The sequence below is a fragment of the Clarias gariepinus genome, chromosome 6, assembly GCF_024256425.1.
Source record: "Clarias gariepinus isolate MV-2021 ecotype Netherlands chromosome 6, CGAR_prim_01v2, whole genome shotgun sequence".
NCBI classification, from domain to species: domain Eukaryota; kingdom Metazoa; phylum Chordata; class Actinopteri; order Siluriformes; family Clariidae; genus Clarias; species Clarias gariepinus.
The window spans coordinates 18,096,413-18,119,946 of record NC_071105.1 but is presented as its reverse complement, the minus strand read 5'-3'; the positions used below and the strand labels follow the sequence as shown (position 1 = coordinate 18,119,946).

Genomic DNA, 23,534 nt, shown 5'->3' with positions numbered 1-23,534 from the left:
AATGTCATTTATAACCAACCATTTGTACTTCTGATCTTAGTCAAACTGAAAATGAAGTCTCTGCCTCTTTCCTACGAGTAAGCGGTGGAGTCCCTCAGGCCTGGATGTTCAGCTCTTTCTGTAAGTTTCTTTCTTGTGGCTTTTGCAATCACCTGCCTTGTGAGTTTGTGCTTGGGCGTCATTTGACATTTTTTCTGTTAAAGAAACCCATTTCTTCATTACATTGAAGTCTACAGTTAACTCGAGTGTAGCGTTTTCACAACTCTGGGTGGTGAATAATGGCACAGACTTATAAAAGCATTTAACACAAATGCATAATTTATAATAATAGACAGAGTGGCCAAAATTCTGAATGCATAAGCATTTTTCCTAACATGAATTAAATACTCACCATCTATACCACTTTGTACTGTACACAGAGTCATGGCGGGGCCAATCCCAGGAAACTTATGGCACAAAGCGGGGTACACACTCGATAGGGTCCCAATACATGGTACACATATACAAACGCTCATTCACACACTACAAGCAATTTGAAAACACCAATTAGCCTAACCTTCATGTCTTCTGACTTTGAAAGGAAAGCAGAGTACCCAGGGGAAACCCACCAAGCACGGGGAGAATATGCATACAGACACGAGGTGGGAATCAAACCATGAATTAAATACTTTTCATTATAATTTCCATTTAGTTCATTTGCCTGTAAAACTAACAATAGAAGATCAAGCAGAAGCAGACCTGACAACATTCAACTTTTATTCACAGTGGTCATTTTAAGTCAGTAGTCTATCAGAATCAGCCCCCAAACATTATTCTACTAAAAATAACCTTTGCATGTAACAACATGGAACAATCTTCAACATTCTTGTATTTGGTATATACATAAGTGCTGTTTGAGCACATGCTGTGATTTATACTTACAAAAAGCAATTTTGTCTGTGGTTCCAGAATTGAGGTCACCCTGTCTATTACAATGAAAGATGAGGTACTGTTTTAAAGCAATAATCCTTTCACTTCATAGTGTATTGAAATGATGTATGACAACTGTTGCAGTACCACTCTCTCTGGCAGCGGGAGTAACGCGTAGCCCCCACTCCTCCACACCTTGGTTTATCTGGGATAAGACACTCCATCACATCAAGATTGTAAGCCTCCGCCAGCCTGATGAGCACACACAAACAGATGCATACACAGAATTGAAAAATGTCTCAAAGTGAAAAGAAACTGCAATACAGAACTAGGAAATTTTCTGTTTGCTTGTTCTCTCAGCTCACTCTCAGATGGGTAGCTCTGGCCTTCCATTTTACAGAATTCTCAGAGAAAATCTAATTCCAGATTTCTGGTATATAGAAGTATGTGGTTTATTTATTGTAGTTAAAATGTAAACATCTCTCAGATGCATTTAATCTTGTAGACAATGCTGAAACACAACACAGTGTGTATATGCTACCTGCTCAAAGATTAGGTCTTTTCCTGGTGGTGCAGGGTCTGTAACAGCTGAGTGGCAGAGAAAACACTGAAGATCAGCAAGATTTGGCAGCTGATCAATAACAAACACTGTCAAAAATCCACTCTGCTACACACACACACACACACACACACACACACACACAAAAAAATCAATAATTAGTATAAAATATAAATTAACTAAAATAAGTTTTTATGGTGTGTTTTAATGTAGTATTCAAGTATTAGCTGCTGCACTGTAGGAGACATCTGTAAAGACAGACTGGACTAACAATAAAATATCAAGAGGTAAAAATAAGACAACAGGAAAATGAGGGGAAACTGTGCTAAAAATATGTACTCAGGACTGTGCATAGTGTTCTACTTATCAGCATAAAGAAAGATCAGATAAGACGTCATTAGACAATGACTTGGCACAGGATGAGAACGACATACAGACCTCACATCCTGATAAATGTTGATAATAAGGCTAGTTATTTTCTGTGGGACAAGAAGATATCACTTCTATCACATTTACTTTCACCTTACAGTTCAAAACAGTTTTATATGATATAGTATTACTGTATATAAGCACATGTTGTTAAATGTGCTGTGGATATCAGCGGTGATTAGCAGTTTGATTAGATACTTCTGTATGGCACTCTTCCACCATTCCTTGAATTAACACAAGTTGGTGCAATTTTGCATGTAGAACACAACCCTGGAGCTTTAGTACTGCTATGCTGTACCTTCAAGAGCTATTTTTGTTTGTTTGCTTGTTTGCTTTTTAAAATTGTTGAAATCATATTTCATGTTGCAGTCTGGTTTAAGCAGAAGATTCAGCAAAACAATCCACACTTATCCTTCCAGTTTGGTCATTTTTAGCTGGTCCCCTGCAGGGATGTCTATTTCCCACCCTTGTACTTTTTCAGATTACCTTCAGAATCACCATGGAGTTTGATCTGCAAAGTGGATAAAGACAGTTTCTTTACGTAGGCTGCATTGAATACTTGTGAAGTAGAGGACGTTTATTTGGGCCATTTACATTCCAGACCGTCTGGGCTTTTCCTTGAAAACAGGTGGAATAGTAGTCCAAAAACGCATTGTCCTCAATTCCATTTACAGTTTGCTGATGAGTTGAGTAAATGGATTCAAGTACAATCCCTAATATTTTTTTTGCTAATAAGACTAAGTTTGGTTTTATTAAATCCTTTAGTGTTTGCTATTACTTCTCTGTTTGACTATATCATTAGAATATGCATATGGCGTATTGGTCACTTTGCAGGAAGCAGCATTTTTTCGTCCAAGGTGCGTGACGGAGCATTACCTCAGGTCATTACTTCCTTCTGCTGTAAGGCTGTACAATCAGCCCTGATCTTGGTTTCTTATTTATTGTCTAGGGTCTATCGTTTAAACAAAAACTTATTACTTTTTTTCTTCTTCTCTGTTGCTTTTATAACTATGTGAATTTCTCCATTGGTGGGACAATAAAGGTTTCTTATCTTATCTTATCTTATCTTATCTTATCTTATCTTATCTTATCTTATCTTATCTTATCTTATCTTATCTTATATCTCTGGATATGAACATTGCCCAAACTGTTTAGAACTTGTGCATCTTTAACTGGCACCTACAGATCCTTCTACAGCTCTATCTACAGCATGCTTGCAGTAGCAATGTATTAAGTTGGTCTTAGAGGATAAAGAAGTACAATGAAGTAAACAACAAAAACCATAGGGAAGAAAAAGCTTAAGCTGCTTAGCAGGAACAGGAAGAGGCAAAATAATCAGTTCCTCTCCTCCTTAGAAAGGGAAGAGCATGCAGCTCTAATGCATTGGAATTCAGAGTAGAGGAGTGAATAACAATGCCACAACATAATAAGTTGCAGAGGTCAGAGGATCTTGGCATAACCACCTCACATATTTGAGTAATGAGTCCACCTTAGGAAAGAGTGCTAATAGCTTGCCATCAGAGCATTATAATGATCAGAAGTTTTTGCAGTAGTGAAGCTCCGCAGCAGCGGGAAATTAGTTTACAGAGGTGACGCATTTGGTGTTAAGGCATGGTTGTTTTTCTAGTGGAATTTGTTCTAAGCAAATGGCACTTATTACAATTGCTCACGTATTGCAATTATCTTATGTGCAATTATACCACTAGTTATCTTACACAAATGTACATACATTTAATCCATAAAAAAATATATAAGGGAAATCTGCTGATTTAGTATCTCCTATCCCACTATATAGTCTAAAAAATTTACATGAGCCCTGGATAAGGTGGACAATACCTTTATCGTGGCCATCACTACAGCCACATGAGTCAACTGTGTACTGTGGCATAAAAAAAAAAACAGATTTCTTATATGCTTGCATGTGTTACACTTAATTGTTTCAGGTCCTCAAACCAAGTTTTATATGAGAAAAAAAGACAACCTCACAAAATATAGTTTTAAATGATCCGTTTCTTTATAGAAGGAACACTTTATCCGAAACAAACTTACTATTTGTATAATGATAGGTTCTGCTTATTTAAGTACTCAAACAATTAAAATTTGGTTGATAATTGGGTTCAATTCGACTATGTATTATACACCCAGCACCATGTAATTATTCCCAGCCCCATTGAATCTAAACATCACAACAAAAGAACAAGCAACACATGTCTCAACAAAGAATCCACTATTCTGCAATCGAAATAAATTCTGGAAGAAATTAGAAAGAAATCTATTGAAATACAGCTGTCTAAAATGGGTTACAATGAAACATCTATCTTTCTGAGACCCCAGCAAACCACACTGAGAGCTATTGCCTCCAAATGTAGAAAATTGGAAGAGTGATGAATCTATTTTTCAGGCTTGCCCGAAATTCTTCCAAGAGTGCCACAAATCAAGTCAGCATTCATTATTCTACCTTTAGAAAGAGTCTGCTAACCAAGAGGAACACAAAGTAAAGTGGCTCCTAAGCCTTGTGAGAGCCTTCTGCAGAGCTGAAAATTGAACTTCTTAGAGACGTTTGTTTCTGTTGCTGAACTTCTATCATTTACATTTACATTTAGTCATTTGGCAGACGCTCTTATCCAGAGCGACTTACATTTTTATCTCATTACACATCTGAGCAGTTGAGGGTTAAGGGCCTTGCTCAAGGGCCCAACAGTGGCAACTTGGCGGTTGTGGGGTTTGAACCTGGGATCTTCCGAACCATAGTCCAATGCCTTAACCACTGAGCTACCCCTGACCCTATCATAAATGCAGCATTCCAGCATAAAGTGGCTGATGAGAATGAGAAGCATTATCATTAAACAATGATCACCACAAAGGTTTGAGTATATTCTATCCATATTGCTCTGAATAAGCATACATTTATCATCACTACTGCTGAACCTTTTGAGATATCAACTATGACACTCAAGTTCCAATACTGTGCTCAGATCTTGCAGATTCTTTAACAGGAAAGAATAAAGATATTACTGCATTGTGGTGTAAATAGATTTTAGTTCACATTCCTTACAGTAAGCGTGGAATATTCAGAATGTTGATGCAAGCGACACACATACTTATAGCAATGCACAGTACAAGCTACTAAATCAAATTCAAATTCAAATTTTATTTGTCACATACACAGTCATACACAGTACGAAATGTAGTGAAATGCTTATACGACTGCCATTGACCCTAAAAGAGAATTAAGTTTACAAATAAGAAATAAATATGAATAAAAGAAATACAATAGAAAATTAAATAGAAAAAATAAATTAAACTAGGAAAAATATAACTAAAAATAAAAATTGAAATGTGCTAGGAAAAATATAACTAAAAATACAAATAGAAATATGATGTACTACATACGTATGGAATAATTTAGGTATGATACATTAGACATAGTTGTGTAAGATCATAGATTTTTGTAACACCACTTTTATTCCTGTACCTGTAGAAAGTTCATGTTTGCATGTGAGGTTTTGTCTTCAGTTGGGATTTTTCCACGATCTCCACAATCCACAAGGTTGACAATAGCATCCTCTGCTGCCTCACATGATTCCTGCAACATCTGCTATAGCACAGATTCACGTCTATGTTACTTTGAGTAACAACATGATACTTTATAGTCTGGTTCTTGCAAGAAAATATGCATATCTAGTTACATCTCTAGCATTTACATTTTTCCCATAAACAAACAAACAAAAAATTAATATTTCATAAAAAAAAACTGACGGTTATATGAGAAATAGTTAGAAACAATCCAAGCTAAATAGCTTTATAGGAAATAACTTCTATGTCTCATACCAAAAATCCACCCTTAAATTGAAATATATCTTTAAACTTTAAACATACACTTTTTTGAATATTGTAAACATCATATAAAGTAAAAAAAAAAAAATTATAGATGCAAGTTCTTGGAAATTTAATATACTCCACCATATCATCCAAAACCAAGCGTTTGATTTATGTCTCAATTCTCCTTGAATGAATGTAACAGACTTGATTTCAATAATTAACATTTCTTTATTAATATCTAATTCAACTCTAGGGAATAGTTATACCTCTGCAACAGTAGCTACTTTTTTATTTCATACTTAAACATTAACTGGACAGTGGAAAGTGTTTTCACATATTAAATGTGATCCTATACACACATTCACACATTATGGGCAATTTGGGAACGCCAATTAGCCTAACCTGCATATTTTTGGACTGTGGGAGAAAACCGGAGTACCCGGAGGAAACCCACCAAGCACAGGGAGAACATGCATCCAGGCACACACCTCCAGAAATCGAACCAGGACCCTGGAGGTGCAAGGTGACAGTGCTAACCACTACCCACCGTGCTGCGGTGTATTTCTATTTCAATATTTATAATTATAAAAAATAATAACTATACAATAAACCAAATATAAGATATAAACCGATCAGACATAACAATTACAGTAACTTTAAAAACACCTCAGTTTTGGGATCCCCTTGTGCCGCCAGGTCAGCTTTGGCCCAGTACAGTAGCGTCTGGCACCAGGACAGGACAGGAAAATCCTTTGGGGGCAGCAGGTGGGGGATGGGGCCTCTGTTGGATTGAGATCTGGGAAGTTTGGATGCCAATTTGGTGGCCTTGTGCTCATTGCATGCTATGTCCCATAGTGAGGCACTAGGTGTTCTGATGTATTGTTGGTAATAAATATGGTTCAGTTTACCTGGCAGTGTTGTTGATCATATGGCTTCTCAATGAATAACCCTATTTTTTTACATATAATACTAACATTTTTAGCATATATTTCTTCTTCTATTAGTTCTAGAAACAAATGCTTAAACTATATATCTAGAACTAGGCTAAATAATATTAGATTTGAATTGCTGTAAACCTATGTTGGGAAATTGTAGATAAATATGACAAGATTCAAGATATTTTCACTTGCTGAGATGCCATTTTTGCAATGAAAATAATTAAAGCAAAATTGACTTTCCCACTGACAATATTTTATTTACAACTGCTAATATGTTGTATTAATAAATTTATTAGACATACTGTATATCGACACATTTGTAAACCTTTCGTGCAAGTCCTGAAATACAACTAACCATCTTCAGCATTCATAAAAACATATGAATTAAATATTCTTGGAAGTAACAGAATATTTTATGACAAAACAAACGTAACATTCTGCCTTTTGCCAGAAATTTTAAGGTAACGGCTTCAAACAAACTTTCTAAACTGTAGAGGAGGCCATAACTAAAATTTTCTATGCTGTACAGCAAGGTTAACAATGAGAGCATCAATTTTCTATCAGGAAGGTAGAAAAAAAGGGGAAATGAGAGTGTGTATGTGAGTCTCCAGAAAGTAACTACAATATCTACTGTACATATTGTAAAGTAAAAAAATTAAATTAGTTAATACACAGTTACACAGTTTCCAAACAAACTGTTAAAAATTTAGTTCCTAAACACTCAGACTTTAAAAAATGAATACCAACACTTGTGGTTTTATTAAACACTGTAATTTAAAGATTAGATTTCTCTTATATTTCAATGTGGAATTAAGCTAGTAATAAATACCTTTTTCCCCACCATAACCTTTTTACCATTCTGTTCTAAGGGTGCCAGTCATATGTGTGTATGTTCTTGGATTTTGGGTCAGGGCTTGGGTGAGGGTGGGCCACTTAACACGTCTGCTTATATGTCTCAGGCTGTGATCCCACTGAGTAGCTCAACTCCATCTGCTGTTCTACATCATCAGATCAATGAATCCACAAATCCATATTTACTATGCCATCACTTCCAGCAGATGACAATATTAGGGTCATTTTCTAACCGCTCATCCAGCTCCTTATAACTCATTCCTGCAAACATGGACAGATTAAGATTATGATCTGTTATATTTTATAAAGGATAAAGATCTTATATATATTTAAATCCTATTGCATTCCCAGAAAGAAAACAATAAGAGTTCTTACCAGTTTTGCAGCAGATCTCATCATAACTGTGGCAACCAGTATAAAGTTTTGGAGGACGACATCTCTCATCTCGAACAACTTTAACAGGATATTTCTGCAACCGGCGAATCAGGCCCTTCATTAAACCAAACTGGATCAGCCTCCTTAAATACACAAAACATAAACATTTATGAATAGGCATTAACTTTTCTTAATGTGTGTTAAGATCCAAATCAATTACCAGTCATTACTTGTCTACTGACCTAATAAAAAGTAAAAAGAAGAAAGAAAAAATTATACAGAACCATAATAAGACTGCATGGAGACTTTAAACATTCTGAAATTTAATTAAGAACTGGGACAATGGTAGAAGATGGTAGGGAGATCATCAGGAAGGTTATCATAGTTTGGTTTGGCTTGTCACAGTTTGGGAGTAATCAGAGGCATCAGAATATTTCTGGCCATACTCGAAAACTAGAAATTTTGTCAGCGACTAGAAAAATATTGCATCAGTGCTAAAATTACTTGAAGGTGGTTGGTAACAGTTTATAGGTGGTTCACAGACTACGAAGATGGTTTCTTAATATTAGCAAAACCATTAAAGAATATAAGTCTGCACCCTGAGACATTTTCAGCAAGACAAAAAGTTAAATTAAACTGTATAGAAGTCTCTTTAAGTTAGCATTAATAAAGCAAAATAAAACCTTTTAGTTAATCAAATCAATCTATTATTAAATGTGTAAGTAAAACCTTATGACTCACCTTTCATCTACTCTTTGCAGTTGCTGAGCATAGCGGGAGCACAGGTCACGCACTGTAGTTCCTGGAGTCAAACCACAATAAAGCTGGAAAACATCCCGGAGGCTCACTCGCTGTCCTGAAGTGCCACATAACACACACATTTTACTTCTCTACACTTTAGAGAAAAAAACAACAACATTTAATTTACTACACCTAAATAATTTCTGATTCAAAAACCAGTAGGAATTCCACGTAGCAGGTTTAACAAGCCATACGTACACTTTACCCTGCATTGAGAGATCTTTACAGATTTATCGATTCAAGAGCAAGAGATCTCTAGAATTCTTATAACAGACCTTAGGTCTAACAGAAATGCACAACACAGTTAACAACAATTCCTCCTGAGCGCAGTGCTAAAAATTTAACTACAATAATAATAAAAACAGATAATCAAAACTATAAAAAGTATCATACCATTTAACTTCAACCATTGTAATATGCACAAATGTAAAATTTTAACACTTTTATTTTTGAAAACAAGAAATCACTGGTATTCACACACTGAAACACTCCATGCTTACCAGGTTTACTGATATAATGCAGACATTCTTCCTGAACAGCTTTGTCATCGATTAGGCTCTGAACTTTAGGGGTTGGGCAGTATACATTAGAATACTATGAAAACCATAGAAAAGAGTTAGTGTAAAAAACATAAAAATGAAAAAAAAAAACACTTGGGCAAAAGAATATTACTATGATTGTCATAAATCAGTGGCACACACCTGAAAAATTGACACTAGGGTTACAACTCCATAATACCTGTATAATAAAGCAAAACAAATTATTAAATGTCTAATCAGGAATATTAAAAAATAATAATAATAAAATAAAATAATAATAAGACTTACAATAAGTTCTGAATAGCAATTCGTACTAAGTTTAATTCAACATCAGCCTCAGCAGAAATCTTCTGTATGTGTCGATATCCGTCAATGTAGGAAAGAATCTACAACACAGAAGTCTGAAAAATCAATGTCATTACATGAAGCTCCATTCATGTCTAATTTTTTCATAATTTCTTTCCCGTTTCAAGTAATTCTTAAAAAAATGTTCTCAAGTAAAAAAAAGAAAAGAAAAGTAGTGCTCCAAAGAAGACATACAGTATTGCCTGTCCACTGAGAATGCTACTTCAAAAAATAAAATAGCTAGCACACATCTATGCTTCCTAATAAAGAAGGTTTGGTCGACATCACGACAACGATTACAGATAGTGATCTGATTTGCAGGCGAGATGATAAATGAGCTATTTTCCTATTCCTATTTCCTTAACTCAGTGAGGCAGCTACTTAGAGTGGCATAAGGGCTATAATTCGTCCACTGAACACATATTCAGCTAGGGTTTACCACAACAACAAAAAAGTGCCACCTTGTGGTGTTATTGGGTATTACCATGTAGCCATTTGACCAAAACTGACTAAAAACAAAATTTATAAGAGCATGAAATATCTAATGCACATCTATGCTTTCAGAACAAAAAGGTACTGTGCAAGTTTGGTAAAATTCCCATGAATATGGAGGAGTTGCTAGAGGAATTGCTGACAGCAGATTTGACCCCCTTTTGTTAAGATTAAAAAAAATATATATTAAAACATGAAATAACTAGTGCACATCTATGCTTCCTAATAAAGAGTCTATAAATATTTGATATAAGATTTTTCATAAATTGTTTAGGAGAAAGTGCACAAAATGCGTTGTCTATGTTTCAGGGGCAGGTGACATAAATATGCAAACCTGCTGTGTGGTGAGATCCCACTGTGACTTAATATATCGTTCCTTGGTTTGAGTGAAGACCGGAACATCATACTCCTGTACGATGATGGGATCTTTCCTCTGCTCGATCAGCTTGAGGTGAATTGTATTTGACTCATCTGTGTTAAAATAATACAACAGTGACTAATTTCATTAGTTTATTTTAGCGAGATGAAAGAGTTGATGGATAAACCAGCATGAACTGGTAATTCTATTAGTCTAATGAGAGAGTGTATATAAAAAAAATTAAACACGCACCAATAGGAAGAGTACAAGCTCCTGTTGCATTAAGCTCCTCAAGTAATGTAGACATAATTGGCAACAGCTTCTGTTTACTCTCCTCATTCGAAATAAAACCACTCTCGAGCTAATAAAAATGGAAAAAAAGTAAAAAGTACATTCAAACTCAGTCTTTTAATTGAATTAACTCTTTGATTTAAAATCAAACCTTACCTCCAAAGTTGTGAGGTAATGCGAGAGTTTCTTGACTATGGGCTCAAGGGCACATGTCTTCGTCTGGGCATCGCATACGAGACCTAAGTTGAACAGTAAAGCATTGCGACTGTATTTTTTATGCTCTATGCACACTGGGCATCCGATTAGCTTTTTATCCATTGCAGTCCTAGAGGGATCAGAGACAGCAAAGGTTTTCAAGATTTTTAACGCAATTAAGGACATTTATACCATAGTACTAATCAAAACATTTGCAAGAATTAGACAGTAGTTTCAGCTGCTATAGATGTGCTTGTTATAGTTTATATATAGTTATCAACTGTACAGTAACCCTTTTCACTGGATTTGACATTTATTCATTCATTTATTCATTCATTCATCTTCACATACTATGGGGCAATTTGGGAATGCCAATTTGCATGTCTTTGGATGAGGGGAAAAAAAACATATCAGAGTACCCAAATGAAACCCACCAAGCATGGGGAGAACATGCAATCTCCATGCACACAGACCCATGCACAGAATCAAACCGACCCTGGAGGTGCAAGGCCACAGTACTAACCAATACATCACATAAGAAGCAATAAAAAATTATAAACAGTAATCAATATGGTAATTTATTGTAGTGAAGTATATTTTCTGCTTTTTTAAATTAGTCTTCAATACCAACACTTCGTAAGAACAAAGCTGTAGCATGTTCTCTGTAAATGACAAGCTGTGCTTTTGTCTTATTAACTTTAAAAAGGAGAGAAAAGGAGAACGACAATTTATAGCTGCTGAAGTGGAAACGATAACAGGAACTAACTTTGCATTATGAATTTTCCACATGATGTAACCGTAAACCAGTACAAATCTTTGTCCTTAAATTAATAAAAAATCTGCGGGCTTGCTTTTAAGAGAAATAAAATATTATTTATAAGTTATAAGTTTATATTCAGTGTCAGAATCAGACACACACTGTATAAGTGCAGAAAAGCTGGATACATACACTGTAATGAGTTTATTCTGTAGTTCAGGTTTGGTGATAATGTACACTTGTACTGTATCAAACAACTCCCTTGAGATATATTCTTCAGGAACCTGCAGTTAAAAAAAAAAAAAAAAAAGGAGGACATGCAGTGTATTTTGACTCATTCACACAGAATGAATCCATGTTAATGTAAACACACTGACAACAAGAGCTCTTGCTCAAATTGAACAACATGAAGCCTGTTCACCAGCCGACAGCATTTGCACACTTTCTCTACATTGTCTTCTCACCTGATAAGTGATTTTTGGTCCAAGAGTTGGATGAAATTCACTAAAAAATATACACTCGATTCTCTTGTTAGTGCCCATGATCGTCAGTGTGAAGCCAACTACAATATTGATGGAATTGCCTACGGGATTAGCGCATTTCGCTATTTCAAAATAAAAGTGCTATGGCACGCACCCTAGTTTATAATTTTATAGAATACATTTTCCCCGAAATGGCCAAAGTTTTTCGGCCAAAATATATGTAATTTGAGCACCCTGTTCAAAATTTAGAAGATTTCTCTCTGACAATTTGTTTTACTAGATTTTGGAGCATAGATACAGGAATTTGTGCTTATTCAGCCACATAACTATTAGTGAGGTGAGGCCCTGATGGCAGTCGAGATCCAGTTTATCCCCCTAAGCTGTGATTCCTCCCTCATGGAGCTCACTGTCTGCAGAAAGTCATTGTAATGCTTGAACAGATTTGGGCATTTTAATTCAATATATGACAATATAAAGTTAACGCATACAAACATATGCTGTGCCAACTTTGTGGCAGTAGTTTTAGGAAGACACTAGAGTTTTCATGTTCTTCCGCGCTTGGTGGGTATATACACCCTTCAACATGAAAAATATATGATATATGTTTGGTTATATTGTTAGTTAGTCTTAGTGTTACGCCTCCATGACTAGAAACAGTGACTTTTATCAAACAAACACCCGGAACTAAACTACTCCAGTTTTGACTGTTCCTTATTGTTGTGGGATTCATAAAGTTCACTTAACCAGGAAGTTTTGTTCGCTTTAAAGCACGCTGTAACCGGTACATCTTGTCACTGTTTCCATTTACTCTCTGATAGCATTTTTAGCATTTTACATTTAATGCCTTGCTCTCGGTTTGTTGTCCTTGTCGAAATATTAAAATAAATGTATATTTCTCTAAGAAAGTGTTTTTATAAAACAGTCTCTACACAGTATCCAGGCTTGCAGTCTTAGCTGTCTGACAGTGCTGTAGGAAATCTAACCGTAGAAGTAGGAAAGGCTCGTATCTGACTTTAACACGCTGTAAGAACAGTAATGTCTGTACACACACTCACACACACATTTGTGCATGGCCCTCTTCTGACTGATCACGTGCTCTGATCCGCAGGACAGCCATGGCAGCGGTGAGTGTGCAGCAGGGAGAGGATCTGCTCCAGTCCCTCACTGTCACTCTGGGAGCCACTGTCCCTACAGGCTTTGAGCACACTGCAGCAGAGGAGGTGCAGGAAAAAATAGGAGCCATTGCCAGAGTTAGCAAAGACCGAGGCAGGATTTATTTCGAAATAACTACGGAGCATCTGCATAAGGTTAGTGTTTCACAGTTACAGTACCAGCTCTTCACCTGGGGGCTGTTGTCTCTCTCCCACCCCTAGTGTTCTGGAGTACTTTCCCCACTGCAAAAGGTCAATTGGAAATTCAAATACATTCCTATTGCACATTAGCACACATTAAACATGCCATTTTACACATAGTAAATGGATTAATCTATTTCTTTATTGTATTTGATAGATAGATAGATAGCACGGTGGTCTAGCACCTTAATGGTCTGTATTCGATTCCCACCTCAGGTCTGTGTGCATGCAGTTTGCATGTTCTCCCCATGCTTGGTGGGTTTCCTTCAGGTATTCTGGTTGCCTCCCACAGTCCAAAGACATGAATAATTGTTGTTCCTGTTGTGTGTGTGTGTGTGTGTGTGTGTGTGTGTGTGTGTGTGTGTGTGTGCGCCCCCTGATTTGGATTGGCACCCTGTCCAGGGTGTACACTAAGGTCTCCTTGGATGGGCTCCAAGCCCCCCTGTGACCCTGTACACAATAAGTGGTACAAAAGATGAATGTATAGATAGATAGATAGTTGTTAGGAAGTTAATTATTAAGTTAAGAGAGTTAAAATTCAGAGCAAAATCCTAAAAGTCTTGTGTTACCCAATGCAAGTACTGCATTCAAATTGACATGTACAATTATACAATTATAGGGGAAAAACCCCAAACTTTTTATAGAATGGAGCAATTAACACTTTTGAAAGCAAAATGTATGCTTTATATACTGTAACGTCACATACAAAACAGTCTCTATATGATGATTAGACACTAAGTGTGTAACGATTAATCACATTATCAACTAAAATCGATTGTCAAATTAGTCCGCAACAAATTTAACTGTCGATTCGTTCACAATGTCATCGCACTTGATTTTCACATATACTGTGAACTCTCTGACATGTAGGTGTTTGGCTTACAGGAGTGAAGTAAGTAATAGCGTATAATAGACACCTTAATAGACACCTTTACTAACAAAAATCTCCTAATCTCCTACATTTTACTCTTAACTCGAGCCCTACATGCACTTTAATCAGAGGGAAAGACTCTATAGTCAGATGTGTGTCCTTTTCCCACTTAACTCACTCCCAGACCCTTTACCACAGCCCTAATATCGGTTTTCTTAACATTTCAACTTAACTTACATAATTGCCATCTGCTAACTCTGTTCTTTTTTAAGAATTATATTTATTTATTTAAATTAGCTTTTCCTTGGTTTTAGATTTTGTTACATCAGGAAAGACATATTTTATTAGAAGTATTCATCTTTATTATTTTGATTGTTCGTTACCACATGCACAAAAAAAAAACCCAAGCTAAATTCAAAAGCTGATGGCCATTGAGCAATTGGGGCATTTGTAATCTGATTAATTGATTAATCATCTCAATAATCAGTACATTAATTGATTATCAAAATATTACAACGAATCGAGAGCAAGGCATTAAATGTAAAACACTGCTTAAAATGCAATCAGAGAGTAATTTGAAACGGTGATAAGATGTACCGGTTACATTGTGCTTTAAAACCGAACTCGTTATTGGATTTTTTCAGCCCTATTAAAGATGGGAAAAAAAGTCAATTCAGTTATGTATCGCAGTCCTTTTGTGTGGAAATTCATGTATCACCACATTTTCTTTAAAATCTTGTTTTATTATTGTAATTCATAATTAATAAATCTTTGATTTACATATGCTTAAATTTGAGGTGGGGAAATGTTGTGGTTCCTCTATAATCCTGTAGGGGGCAGACTTTAATCTATTCATGCATTCCATATGATAGGGAGAAATTATTAGGTTCGTTCAAAATTGTGACAACATCTAAAAACAATTGAAATTTATCTGGCACCTCGAAATTGGGATGCCACTTTATTGTGTGGTCGCTGGTGATTCCCATCCCTAATGAATATGGGGAAAAAACCATGCACAAAGTTGTCTCTACGGCTAACATCCATTTTGGAGCTATGCAGTTAATTGATTTCAAAGTTTTCTCTTCCTTTATCTGTACTGTATGATCTGTACTGTGCTGTATTTTTCCTGTACACCATGGAAATTTCATGCACCCCCAACTAAAAATAAAGCCTGAAACTTGTCTGAAACTTTTTTGAGCCTTGAGAATGGACAGAGCAAGTGTTTTTTTCGAGTTCATGTATGTATAAAGCATGTTCTTGGTATCTGCCTGGTCAGAGCCAACTGAATTTATAAGAAAATAAGTTGCACAGCGGCAATATTTTTACATATTTTATATATTTTTATATATATATTAATATATATATATATATATATATATATATATATATATATATATATATATAAAACCTGTCCGAGATCTTAACTCTACATTGATCACCCAGGTAGTAAACTGATGTCGATCCAATGTCTGTTTTGGATGTCTTTGTTGGCGCCCCATTTCCAAGGAACACTTTTTAGTGGTAGTGGTTTGTAGGTGTTAGAATGATACCAAATTAGACCAAAAGTAAAGAAGTTCTTCTTTACCACATATATTTGCATTAAATTAATACATTTGCTTTACATAATATCTGGATGCCTGGATGAAAGTGTACGATTAAAGTATGTTAATATTTACTTAAATGATTTTGTGTGGGGTAGGTGTCCTAAACTTGCTAGCTACAGTAGATTAACGTTTCAGCTCTAGTAAAAAAAAAAAAAAAAGAATGTTTAGACACCTAATATGTGTTGTGAAACCCTAAATCTCTTCCTGCTTCCAAAATGCTGCAATAACGTACCTTACCTTTACATGTCATGACTCTTATTTGACTTTAGCTCATCTGTTATCTGAGATGCCAAAAATGTGTTGGTCTTGCGCAATGACCTTATAAAAAACGGCTCTCTTGCGTCTGTTAACAGGCTTCAAGGATTAACCAGACTATTAATCAAATTTTTATTCAACAATTTAAAGTGCTGTTTGTAAAAATATTTGCGGGATGGGTATTTTAATGAGGTCAAATAATTCATTATAAATGTCAACTGCATGTTTTTCTAATATAATAATAATAATAGTTTTGTTTATTCTTATTCAACCTACCACAAAGGGACAATTGTATTATAAAAGAATAAGCTATGTTTTATTTTTTTAGGTGCACCATTTAAAGTCTGTGGATAATCTGTTTGTTGTGGTTAAACATTATGAAAATTATCAATTCAAAGAAACAAAGGTAAGTGTTTGATAACAGCGATTATATTACATGTGGTTATTTGTTCAAGTCAAACTGGGACTTTTGATTACACAGAATTACAGAACACAGTAATGAAAGTAAAAGCTACCTTTATTTCTTCTGCTACGCAATTCTTATCCCGGTATGTCACACCAGCTTGGATACCATGAAGACAGAACATTTTCTCAGTATGCTGGAGTCATTATCGGATTGCCTGTCTTACGCCTGAAGCCCTGGCCATTCAGGAACATCTTTAAGGGCCCAAACTTGTGGAAATGGCTTAGAGCGAGGTCAGGACTGTATGAAAATGTAGTAATAACTTCCAGACGAGTTCCTGTTATGTGTTGTTGATGTGTCTCATCCGCAAGTTAGTAACAAGTCATCCGTCAATTTTTATGGATCAGTCGATCCACTCACTGAATGTCCATAGAAACTACTGCAGTGTGCCCATTTTGGAGCTATGCGGGTAATTGTCATTCATGAACATACAGCCCTCTTTAAAACGTTTGCACCAGTCAAATATTTACTTGTGAAATTTCATCACCAGTCCTGGTTTGACTTGAACACCCCTTGTATTTTAATTAATGTTTTAAAGATCTGTAAGTTACATTTTATTTTTGTTATGACTTGGAATATGATGTTCTTTACTGATAAATGCTTTTGCTAATAGGAAGAAGCTTTACTTGACTTGCAACAGCTTGCACCTGAGTTGCCATGGAACAATGCCTTGGAGGTATGGAGAATGAATAACTCGCTAAAGAAGAAGAGAAGTCGCAGGAGAGGAGCTGCGACCTCCAAACCGAAGCCTAGTGATACATCCGAACCCGAGAAACCTCAAGCTGAGCCTGAGGCGACACAAATACAAGAAAAGCCTGAAGGTGTTTGTCCTGAGCAGGAGTCCAATCCTGAAGGAGAACAGGACTCCAATATTCAGGAGGCAGAAGCTAAGCCTTTAAAATTCCGTGTGACATGTAATAGAGCCGGAGACAAGCACAGCTTCACTTCAAATGATGCAGCACGGGAATTTGGAGGTGCCGTACAAGAGTTCTTTCAGTGGAAGGCAGACATGACCAGGTTTGATGTGGAAGTAAGTTTAAAAAGTACACACAAGTTACACTGTAGACTAGAGCTGTGTGATTTACACATGTGATTATGCAATTCAGTTCTTTGTTGGTTGACTTAGTTAATTGAGTCAATGGATCAGTTTTCAAATCAGGATGCATTCACACTTTTTAAAATGATTTTGTTTTTTTTTGTTTTACAAACAGATTATTATAGCAGAGCTTTTGTGGAAAATACAAACTGCTTAAATCTTAAGCGGGGGGTGAGGATTAGTCCAAGTGCTGGAGAAACAGATGCGTCTTGAGTCGTCGTTTAAAGATAGTCAAAGTCTCTGCTGTACGGACATCTAGAGGAAGTTTATTCTACCACCTTCCACCACCTTCCACCTAGGTGCCAGAACAGAAAAGAGCCTGGATAAATGCCGCCCTGTTTGTTAATATTACTTTGCCTACAAATCTATAAAGGCTGAGAGAGTACAAAATTGATTAAGATTTTACTGTATGATTTATATAAAGCAGTTTTCAGACAGGATTAGTTGATAAGGACATGAGGATTAGGAAATCAACTGATAAATTTTTTTTCCACAAATATTTTCTGAAATTTGCCTCTGATCCTCATTTCTTGAGGCAATCCCTGCTATACCTGGTCTTTTTTCCCTGTTCTGACATTTAAAAAAATTGAAGGCTCTAAAACCTTACGTGCTATGGGCTTTTTACAAATGTCACATAAATGTCCATGTTCTGTCTTCACTGGGAGCTTGTTAAAAAGAAAAAAAAGAAGTAATAAAAGAAAAGAGCACAATCCTGAAGGCTGATGTAACTGGCCTTTATAATGACAGCTTATATAAAACTTCACCTTAGGTTTATATATGCCAAAATATCATAATGTTGTGTTCTTTAAGCAAGGGATCAAACATTAATATAACATGCTAATTAATTTCATGATCACTGGGTCATGCTTTTTTTTGGATTGAGTGCTTTTTTTTGTCCAAGCGAGCTGTAAACACCACTTGCCTTTATTCTTCTTCTCTCTCCTTAATTTTATAAGGCAAACAAACAAAAAAAATTACAGCTTGTCACATTCTATTAACCAGAAAGCTTGTCCCTGGAAAAAAACCCATACCATCTGGATACAAGATTTATTAGAAGTGCAAGCATTTTATTACAGATGTCACCCTTTAGAGGCTTGGCAGATGACATCCTTCAGATTTCAATACAAATAGGTCATTAGTCTGTTTTTACAGTCTTTTGGTTTTGTTGAATGTTTTCTGTCCTTGTGTGTCAGGTGCTGTTGAATATTCACAACAATGAGATGGTGATTGGGATTGCTCTTACAGAGGAGAGTCTGCACAGGAGAAACATTACTCACTTTGGCCCAACCACTCTGCGCTCCACCCTGGCTTATGGCATGTTGAGGTCTGGAAAAACTAATTACATTGAGACAGACCCCTCTGCATTTAGAGTCTGTGGATGCTATGAAATTGGATCTGATTATTAAACAACAATGTTGAAATTTATAGATTACCTGCTGTCTATCAGGGCTCTAATCTCTTCTTTTTTTATAGACTTTGCAAACCACAAGTATCGGATGTCATAGTAGACCCCATGTGTGGCACTGGAGCCATACCTTTAGAGGTGAGTAATGCGTAGAAATGTTTTTTTGAATGAATATGTGTTTTATTTGCAGTATCGTTCTTGTAACTTGCAAGACGTCATAATTCAAACCAGTTCAACCTTCTTAGGGGGTCATGGAGTGGACAAATTCGTTCTTTCTTTCTGGAGACAACAACGACATGGCCATCAGTCGAACAGTTAATAACATCAATCACATTATAAAGAAAAAGCAAGATGGTGGCAGGTAAGCCTGAAACTCTGTTCACATGTTATTTTTAATTGTGTTAAAAAAAATGAGAACATCAGGTATCAGCAAGATATCAGGTATTAATTAAAATTTTATGATTATTTAATCACAGATGAATTTGTACAGGGGTCAAATAGAACAAGTAATGCAACAACAAGTAAAAGTATTCCATGTTTGTGTTAGCACTTCTCCAGGTTTATCGATAGACACTGCACAGTGGGACTTGTGCCATTTACCCTTGAGGACTAGTTCTGTGGACATCATCACCACTGACATGCCCTTTGGGAAGAGGTACACTTATACTATATAACCAAAGCCATATATGACCTTCTCATATAAACACTATTATATATTTATATATTATATATTAGACTTATGTTACAGTAGTATCTGCTGTCCTCTCATAACCAGAAATAGGCCTTGTGTGTACATGTTTTCATTCCAACCAAGACACCTATGTATACTAAAAACTGGACCTGGCTTCTGCTTTATTGAAATAGAGACCTATACCCACACCAACCCTTTTAAAAATAAGACTGGACACTCCTGATTTAAGGCTTTGACTTTCTGTTAAAGTATGTGGCTCTTTTTTTTGTCAGGTTTAATAATGAAACAGCGCAGACACAAACAGAGAATGCTACGATTCTGTCTTGAAAAGCAACGCTTATTATAGCTACAACTAGTAGCCTACGTGTGTATTAAATCATTGTTGCTGATGTTCAAAAAACCCCATTGTTGCTTCATATTGTCAGGTAATAAATAATAATTTGTGGATTATTAATTATGTATAAATATTTTCGTCTTGAAGAATGGGCTCCAGGAAGAAGAACTGGGATCTGTATCCTTCCTGTCTTCGCGAAATGGCACGGGTCTGCAGACCAGGCACAGGACGGGCTGTATTGTTGACCCAGGACAAAAAATGTTTTACTAAGGTATAATTCCTGTCTATTTTTGTAAGGTTTACATACATTTAGGCTTAATACACTGAATAAAATTTTTACACAGATTTCATGCTCTTTCACTCCAATACATGGTATTGGTGCTTAAAGGTGTCCCACCTAGGTGAGTATATGAATATTCAGATAGGATTATATAACACCATTGTTCATTATACTTAATGCTTCTTATCTCCCGATCCATGCCCCCTTTTATTTGTATATTAAATATACATACACATATTTTATGCCCTTTGATGTTTATCTTTCAATTATCTTAATTGTCATTCAGATGAAACATGGCCAATTTAGATTTCACATAAAAAGACATAAACCTGAAATAGTGTATTAATTTGATGTCAAGGTTTGATGACCTTGGATTACAAGCATAATTGCCAAGGCAAGAGTGTGTGTGTGAAGGGAACGTGCACACACAACAACAGGCTGAAACAGAGAGGGAGAAAATAGACCTTTTAACCTCTCTAATGAGACTTTCTTTTGCTTTACACGCACGCACACACGTGTGTTATAAGAAACACGCGCTGTGCACACGCACTTACAATGCACAAAATAAAATGTTTTATGCGCACACACGTGGTCACAGTGTTATAGTAAACAGTACACACGTGCACAGATGTTGATTATACCAGTAAGAGACATGCACTACGACCGAGCAGGGGAGACGATTACCCACAATTCCGCAGTGCAAGAGAGAGGGAAAAAACATTACTCGTAAAACCAAAACTTCTTTATTTTTTAAGTCAAAATTGATTAAAAATTTTTGCTCGTCTTGCGGAACCTCGCAAACCACGTTACTCGCAATCTGAGGTCCCACTGTAATTTTGTATGGAATGCTTTAACTTAAGCAACAATCTTTACAGATCATATGCCTTTGAAAGCTTATACCAATGTTACTATCAGTACTCCTAAGAAAATATGAATTTTAAATTATTCCTGTTTCAAGCAAGATATCTCCAAGTTGAAATCTTTAGGGAAGCAAGAGTGGCGCACACATTTTCTGTATTATGCTAAATGGATAGATAAAAAAAAAAAATCTGAACCAAAACTATGTTTTGTCCGTTTACATTCTTAAGTCAGATAAGGTGTCTACTTTTTTTATAACACATGTAATCCCAAAATAATTTGCATGGATACATATTTATTTTATTTGTAATTTATTATATCATGCAGTCTGTCTCTGTACAATTCTTTGTATATGATCTGTTATTTTAAAAATAATAATGTAAATGAATGAGCACACCAATTTGAGCTTTTAAGGTTTTGAGTAGTATTACTACTTCTGCAGTTATACAAAACTAATACCTAAACTAATAACTAATACATGGAGGCTTAAATTAACTCCTAGGAATACTGGAGCTTGTACATCCACCATTAAGTCCTATTACAGTGGTCTGAAATTGTTCCACACCGGAAAAAAGACTCAACTACACACTTTGGTTACACGATACAAAAATTCAGCTCAAGGAAGCTTACAAACATGATTGATTTACGCCTGTTCGGTCAGGAAGAGGGAGCAAAAAATCCAGTAAAGTAATGTGAGAAGCATATGAAAGGCTACCCCAATTGTTGCAATTAATGCAATAAGTGCCAAAAAAATACTAACAATATGTTTGACCAAATTTTATGTCGTGAGAATGTGATATAGTAAATAAAAGCTGAAATATATCCGGCCCTCAGCTATCATTTTGAAATGACTTCATACAGAAATAATGTAATGTAGATGTCCTAATTTACTAAACACAGAAAAGGTATGATGACCCGAAATATGTGGAGGTGTGGAAAAGAGTTCATAGCTGGTAGATACACCTTTGGCCTCACCTGTATACATCCTGAAATTCTACAGCTATCGAAATTGAGAGAGGCTTATTTTGATGAACAAAAACACCAGTGTTTTACACTGACAGAAACCTGATGGTTCGGTATGACATGGCCATTGAAAAAGATATGTCAAAATTTGAGAATATCTTGGATAAAATCTGAAGTTTCAGATTTCATGCCTACGTCATTTGATTCAAGAGTAAGCTTTCATTGTTTGAAGTTGGTAAAATAATTATGGTTTCCTTAAACATGTATTTAAACATTGTAAGAATTAAGAGTAAACTCTAAATAATATAAGCAGTCAAGTTGTCAAGCATGGTGTATGCAATAATGGTAATCCCAGAGTGTGTACTCATGTCTGTTTATTCTGCACAGGCCTTGTCACGAATGGGAGGGCTGTGGAGGAAATCACATACGGTTTGGGTCAATGTAGGAGGGTTGCATGCTGGAGTTTTCATTCTTCGCCGCACGGCAGCACTTTTTGGTACCACTCCAGAAGATGTAAGAGAGCCTCACATAGGATGTGAGTCACAAGAGGTCAACATGGAGGAGAAGGTTCAGTCAGCAAGATCTGAATGAGTTCCTGATTTAACTGAATACATATGAAACCTATAAATTTTTGTTGCAGTGCAATGTTATTTTCACACATTACAACATTGAATAACTTGGAAAGCTTTGTTTGTGGAAATATGCATCCATAAAAAATTATACATTTTGCTCTCAGACTGTCAAAATTTTACAATAAACCGTGAAGTGAGTTATTCCAAGTCAAGCAGTTTTTAATTTTTATACCCCATCCTTGATGCCATTGAGCTACATAATCGTTACATAATCGTTTCCTTTCCCACACATCACAAAATTATATTGTTTCCCCAGGACTCTTGGGCTGTACATGACTTTATTTTCTGGAAAACATCATTTCCCCACAGGACACATCATCGTTTGGTTTTAGCTAGAAACACTGACTCCAAAATGACAAAAACCAGTTCAAGAAACAGTAGTTTAAAATTATTACAAACAGTAAATTAACCCTGATATTTTAAGCTTAAATTTTTTTAAGAGAGAAACATGTTCCATGATTTTTTTGTAGGGTGAATTCAAGTAGTTTTTAAATATTTAGCCTGTCTAAAATTTCCTGAGGTAGGATTCCTAAAAGATGAGTCATTAAATGAATGCATCTATAAATGTTTCGCACACAGCCCTCTT

The 23,534-nt window shown here is 35.8% G+C and overlaps 2 protein-coding genes and 1 pseudogene across 3 annotated transcripts; 1 reads left to right on the top strand and 2 right to left on the bottom strand.

Annotated features, from left to right (window-relative positions):
• Nucleotides 1-94: 94 nt before the first annotated feature.
• LOC128526414 (zinc finger MYND domain-containing protein 10-like) lies at nucleotides 95-5,492 on the bottom strand (annotated as a pseudogene).
• An 868-nt stretch (nucleotides 5,493-6,360) lies between these two features.
• nprl2 (NPR2 like, GATOR1 complex subunit) lies at nucleotides 6,361-12,219 on the bottom strand. The gene is made up of 11 exons (XM_053497781.1): nucleotides 12,127-12,219; nucleotides 11,855-11,946; nucleotides 10,867-11,035; nucleotides 10,672-10,780; nucleotides 10,396-10,532; nucleotides 9,513-9,610; nucleotides 9,387-9,423; nucleotides 9,186-9,279; nucleotides 8,626-8,740; nucleotides 7,885-8,027; nucleotides 6,361-7,770 (listed from the first exon to the last, which is right to left on the bottom strand). The coding sequence occupies exons 1-11, from the start codon at nucleotides 12,202-12,204 to the stop codon at nucleotides 7,703-7,705; spliced, it is 1,140 nt and encodes a 379-aa protein (XP_053353756.1). The 5' UTR covers nucleotides 12,205-12,219; the 3' UTR covers nucleotides 6,361-7,702.
• Nucleotides 12,220-12,871: 652 nt separating this feature from the next.
• On the top strand, nucleotides 12,872-23,095 carry thumpd3 (THUMP domain containing 3). Of its 2 annotated transcripts, none has more exons than XM_053499684.1 (10): nucleotides 12,872-12,925; nucleotides 13,253-13,451; nucleotides 16,555-16,632; nucleotides 17,303-17,719; nucleotides 18,979-19,109; nucleotides 19,259-19,328; nucleotides 19,436-19,551; nucleotides 19,738-19,845; nucleotides 20,363-20,486; nucleotides 22,704-23,095. In XM_053499684.1, exons 2-10 carry the CDS (start codon nucleotides 13,260-13,262, stop codon nucleotides 22,905-22,907), a joined length of 1,440 nt encoding a protein of 479 aa, XP_053355659.1. In that variant the 5' UTR covers nucleotides 12,872-12,925; nucleotides 13,253-13,259; the 3' UTR covers nucleotides 22,908-23,095. The 2 variants fall into 2 exon arrangements, with proteins under 2 accessions (XP_053355659.1, XP_053355658.1); XM_053499683.1 differs by lacking the exon at nucleotides 12,872-12,925 and adding an exon at nucleotides 12,934-13,167.
• Nucleotides 23,096-23,534: the final 439 nt, after the last annotated feature.

Bases quoted from the DNA above. Each gene is read 5' to 3' on its own strand.
- nprl2 (XM_053497781.1), bottom strand. From the start codon at position 12,204: ATGGGCACTAACAAGAGAATCGAGTGTATATTTTTTAGTGAATTTCAT. The intron at 11,947-12,126 runs GTGAGAAGACAA...TTTTAACTGCAG, and splicing joins GACCAAAAATCACTTATCAG to GTTCCTGAAGAATATATCTC. The intron at 8,741-9,185 runs GTAAGCATGGAG...GTGGCACTTCAG, and splicing joins GCATTATATCAGTAAACCTG to GACAGCGAGTGAGCCTCCGG.
- thumpd3 (XM_053499684.1), top strand. From the start codon at position 13,260: ATGGCAGCGGTGAGTGTGCAGCAGGGAGAGGATCTGCTCCAGTCCCTC. The intron at 17,720-18,978 runs GTAAGTTTAAAA...CTTGTGTGTCAG, and splicing joins TGACCAGGTTTGATGTGGAA to GTGCTGTTGAATATTCACAA. The intron at 19,110-19,258 runs GTCTGGAAAAAC...CTTTTTTTATAG, and splicing joins CTGGCTTATGGCATGTTGAG to ACTTTGCAAACCACAAGTAT.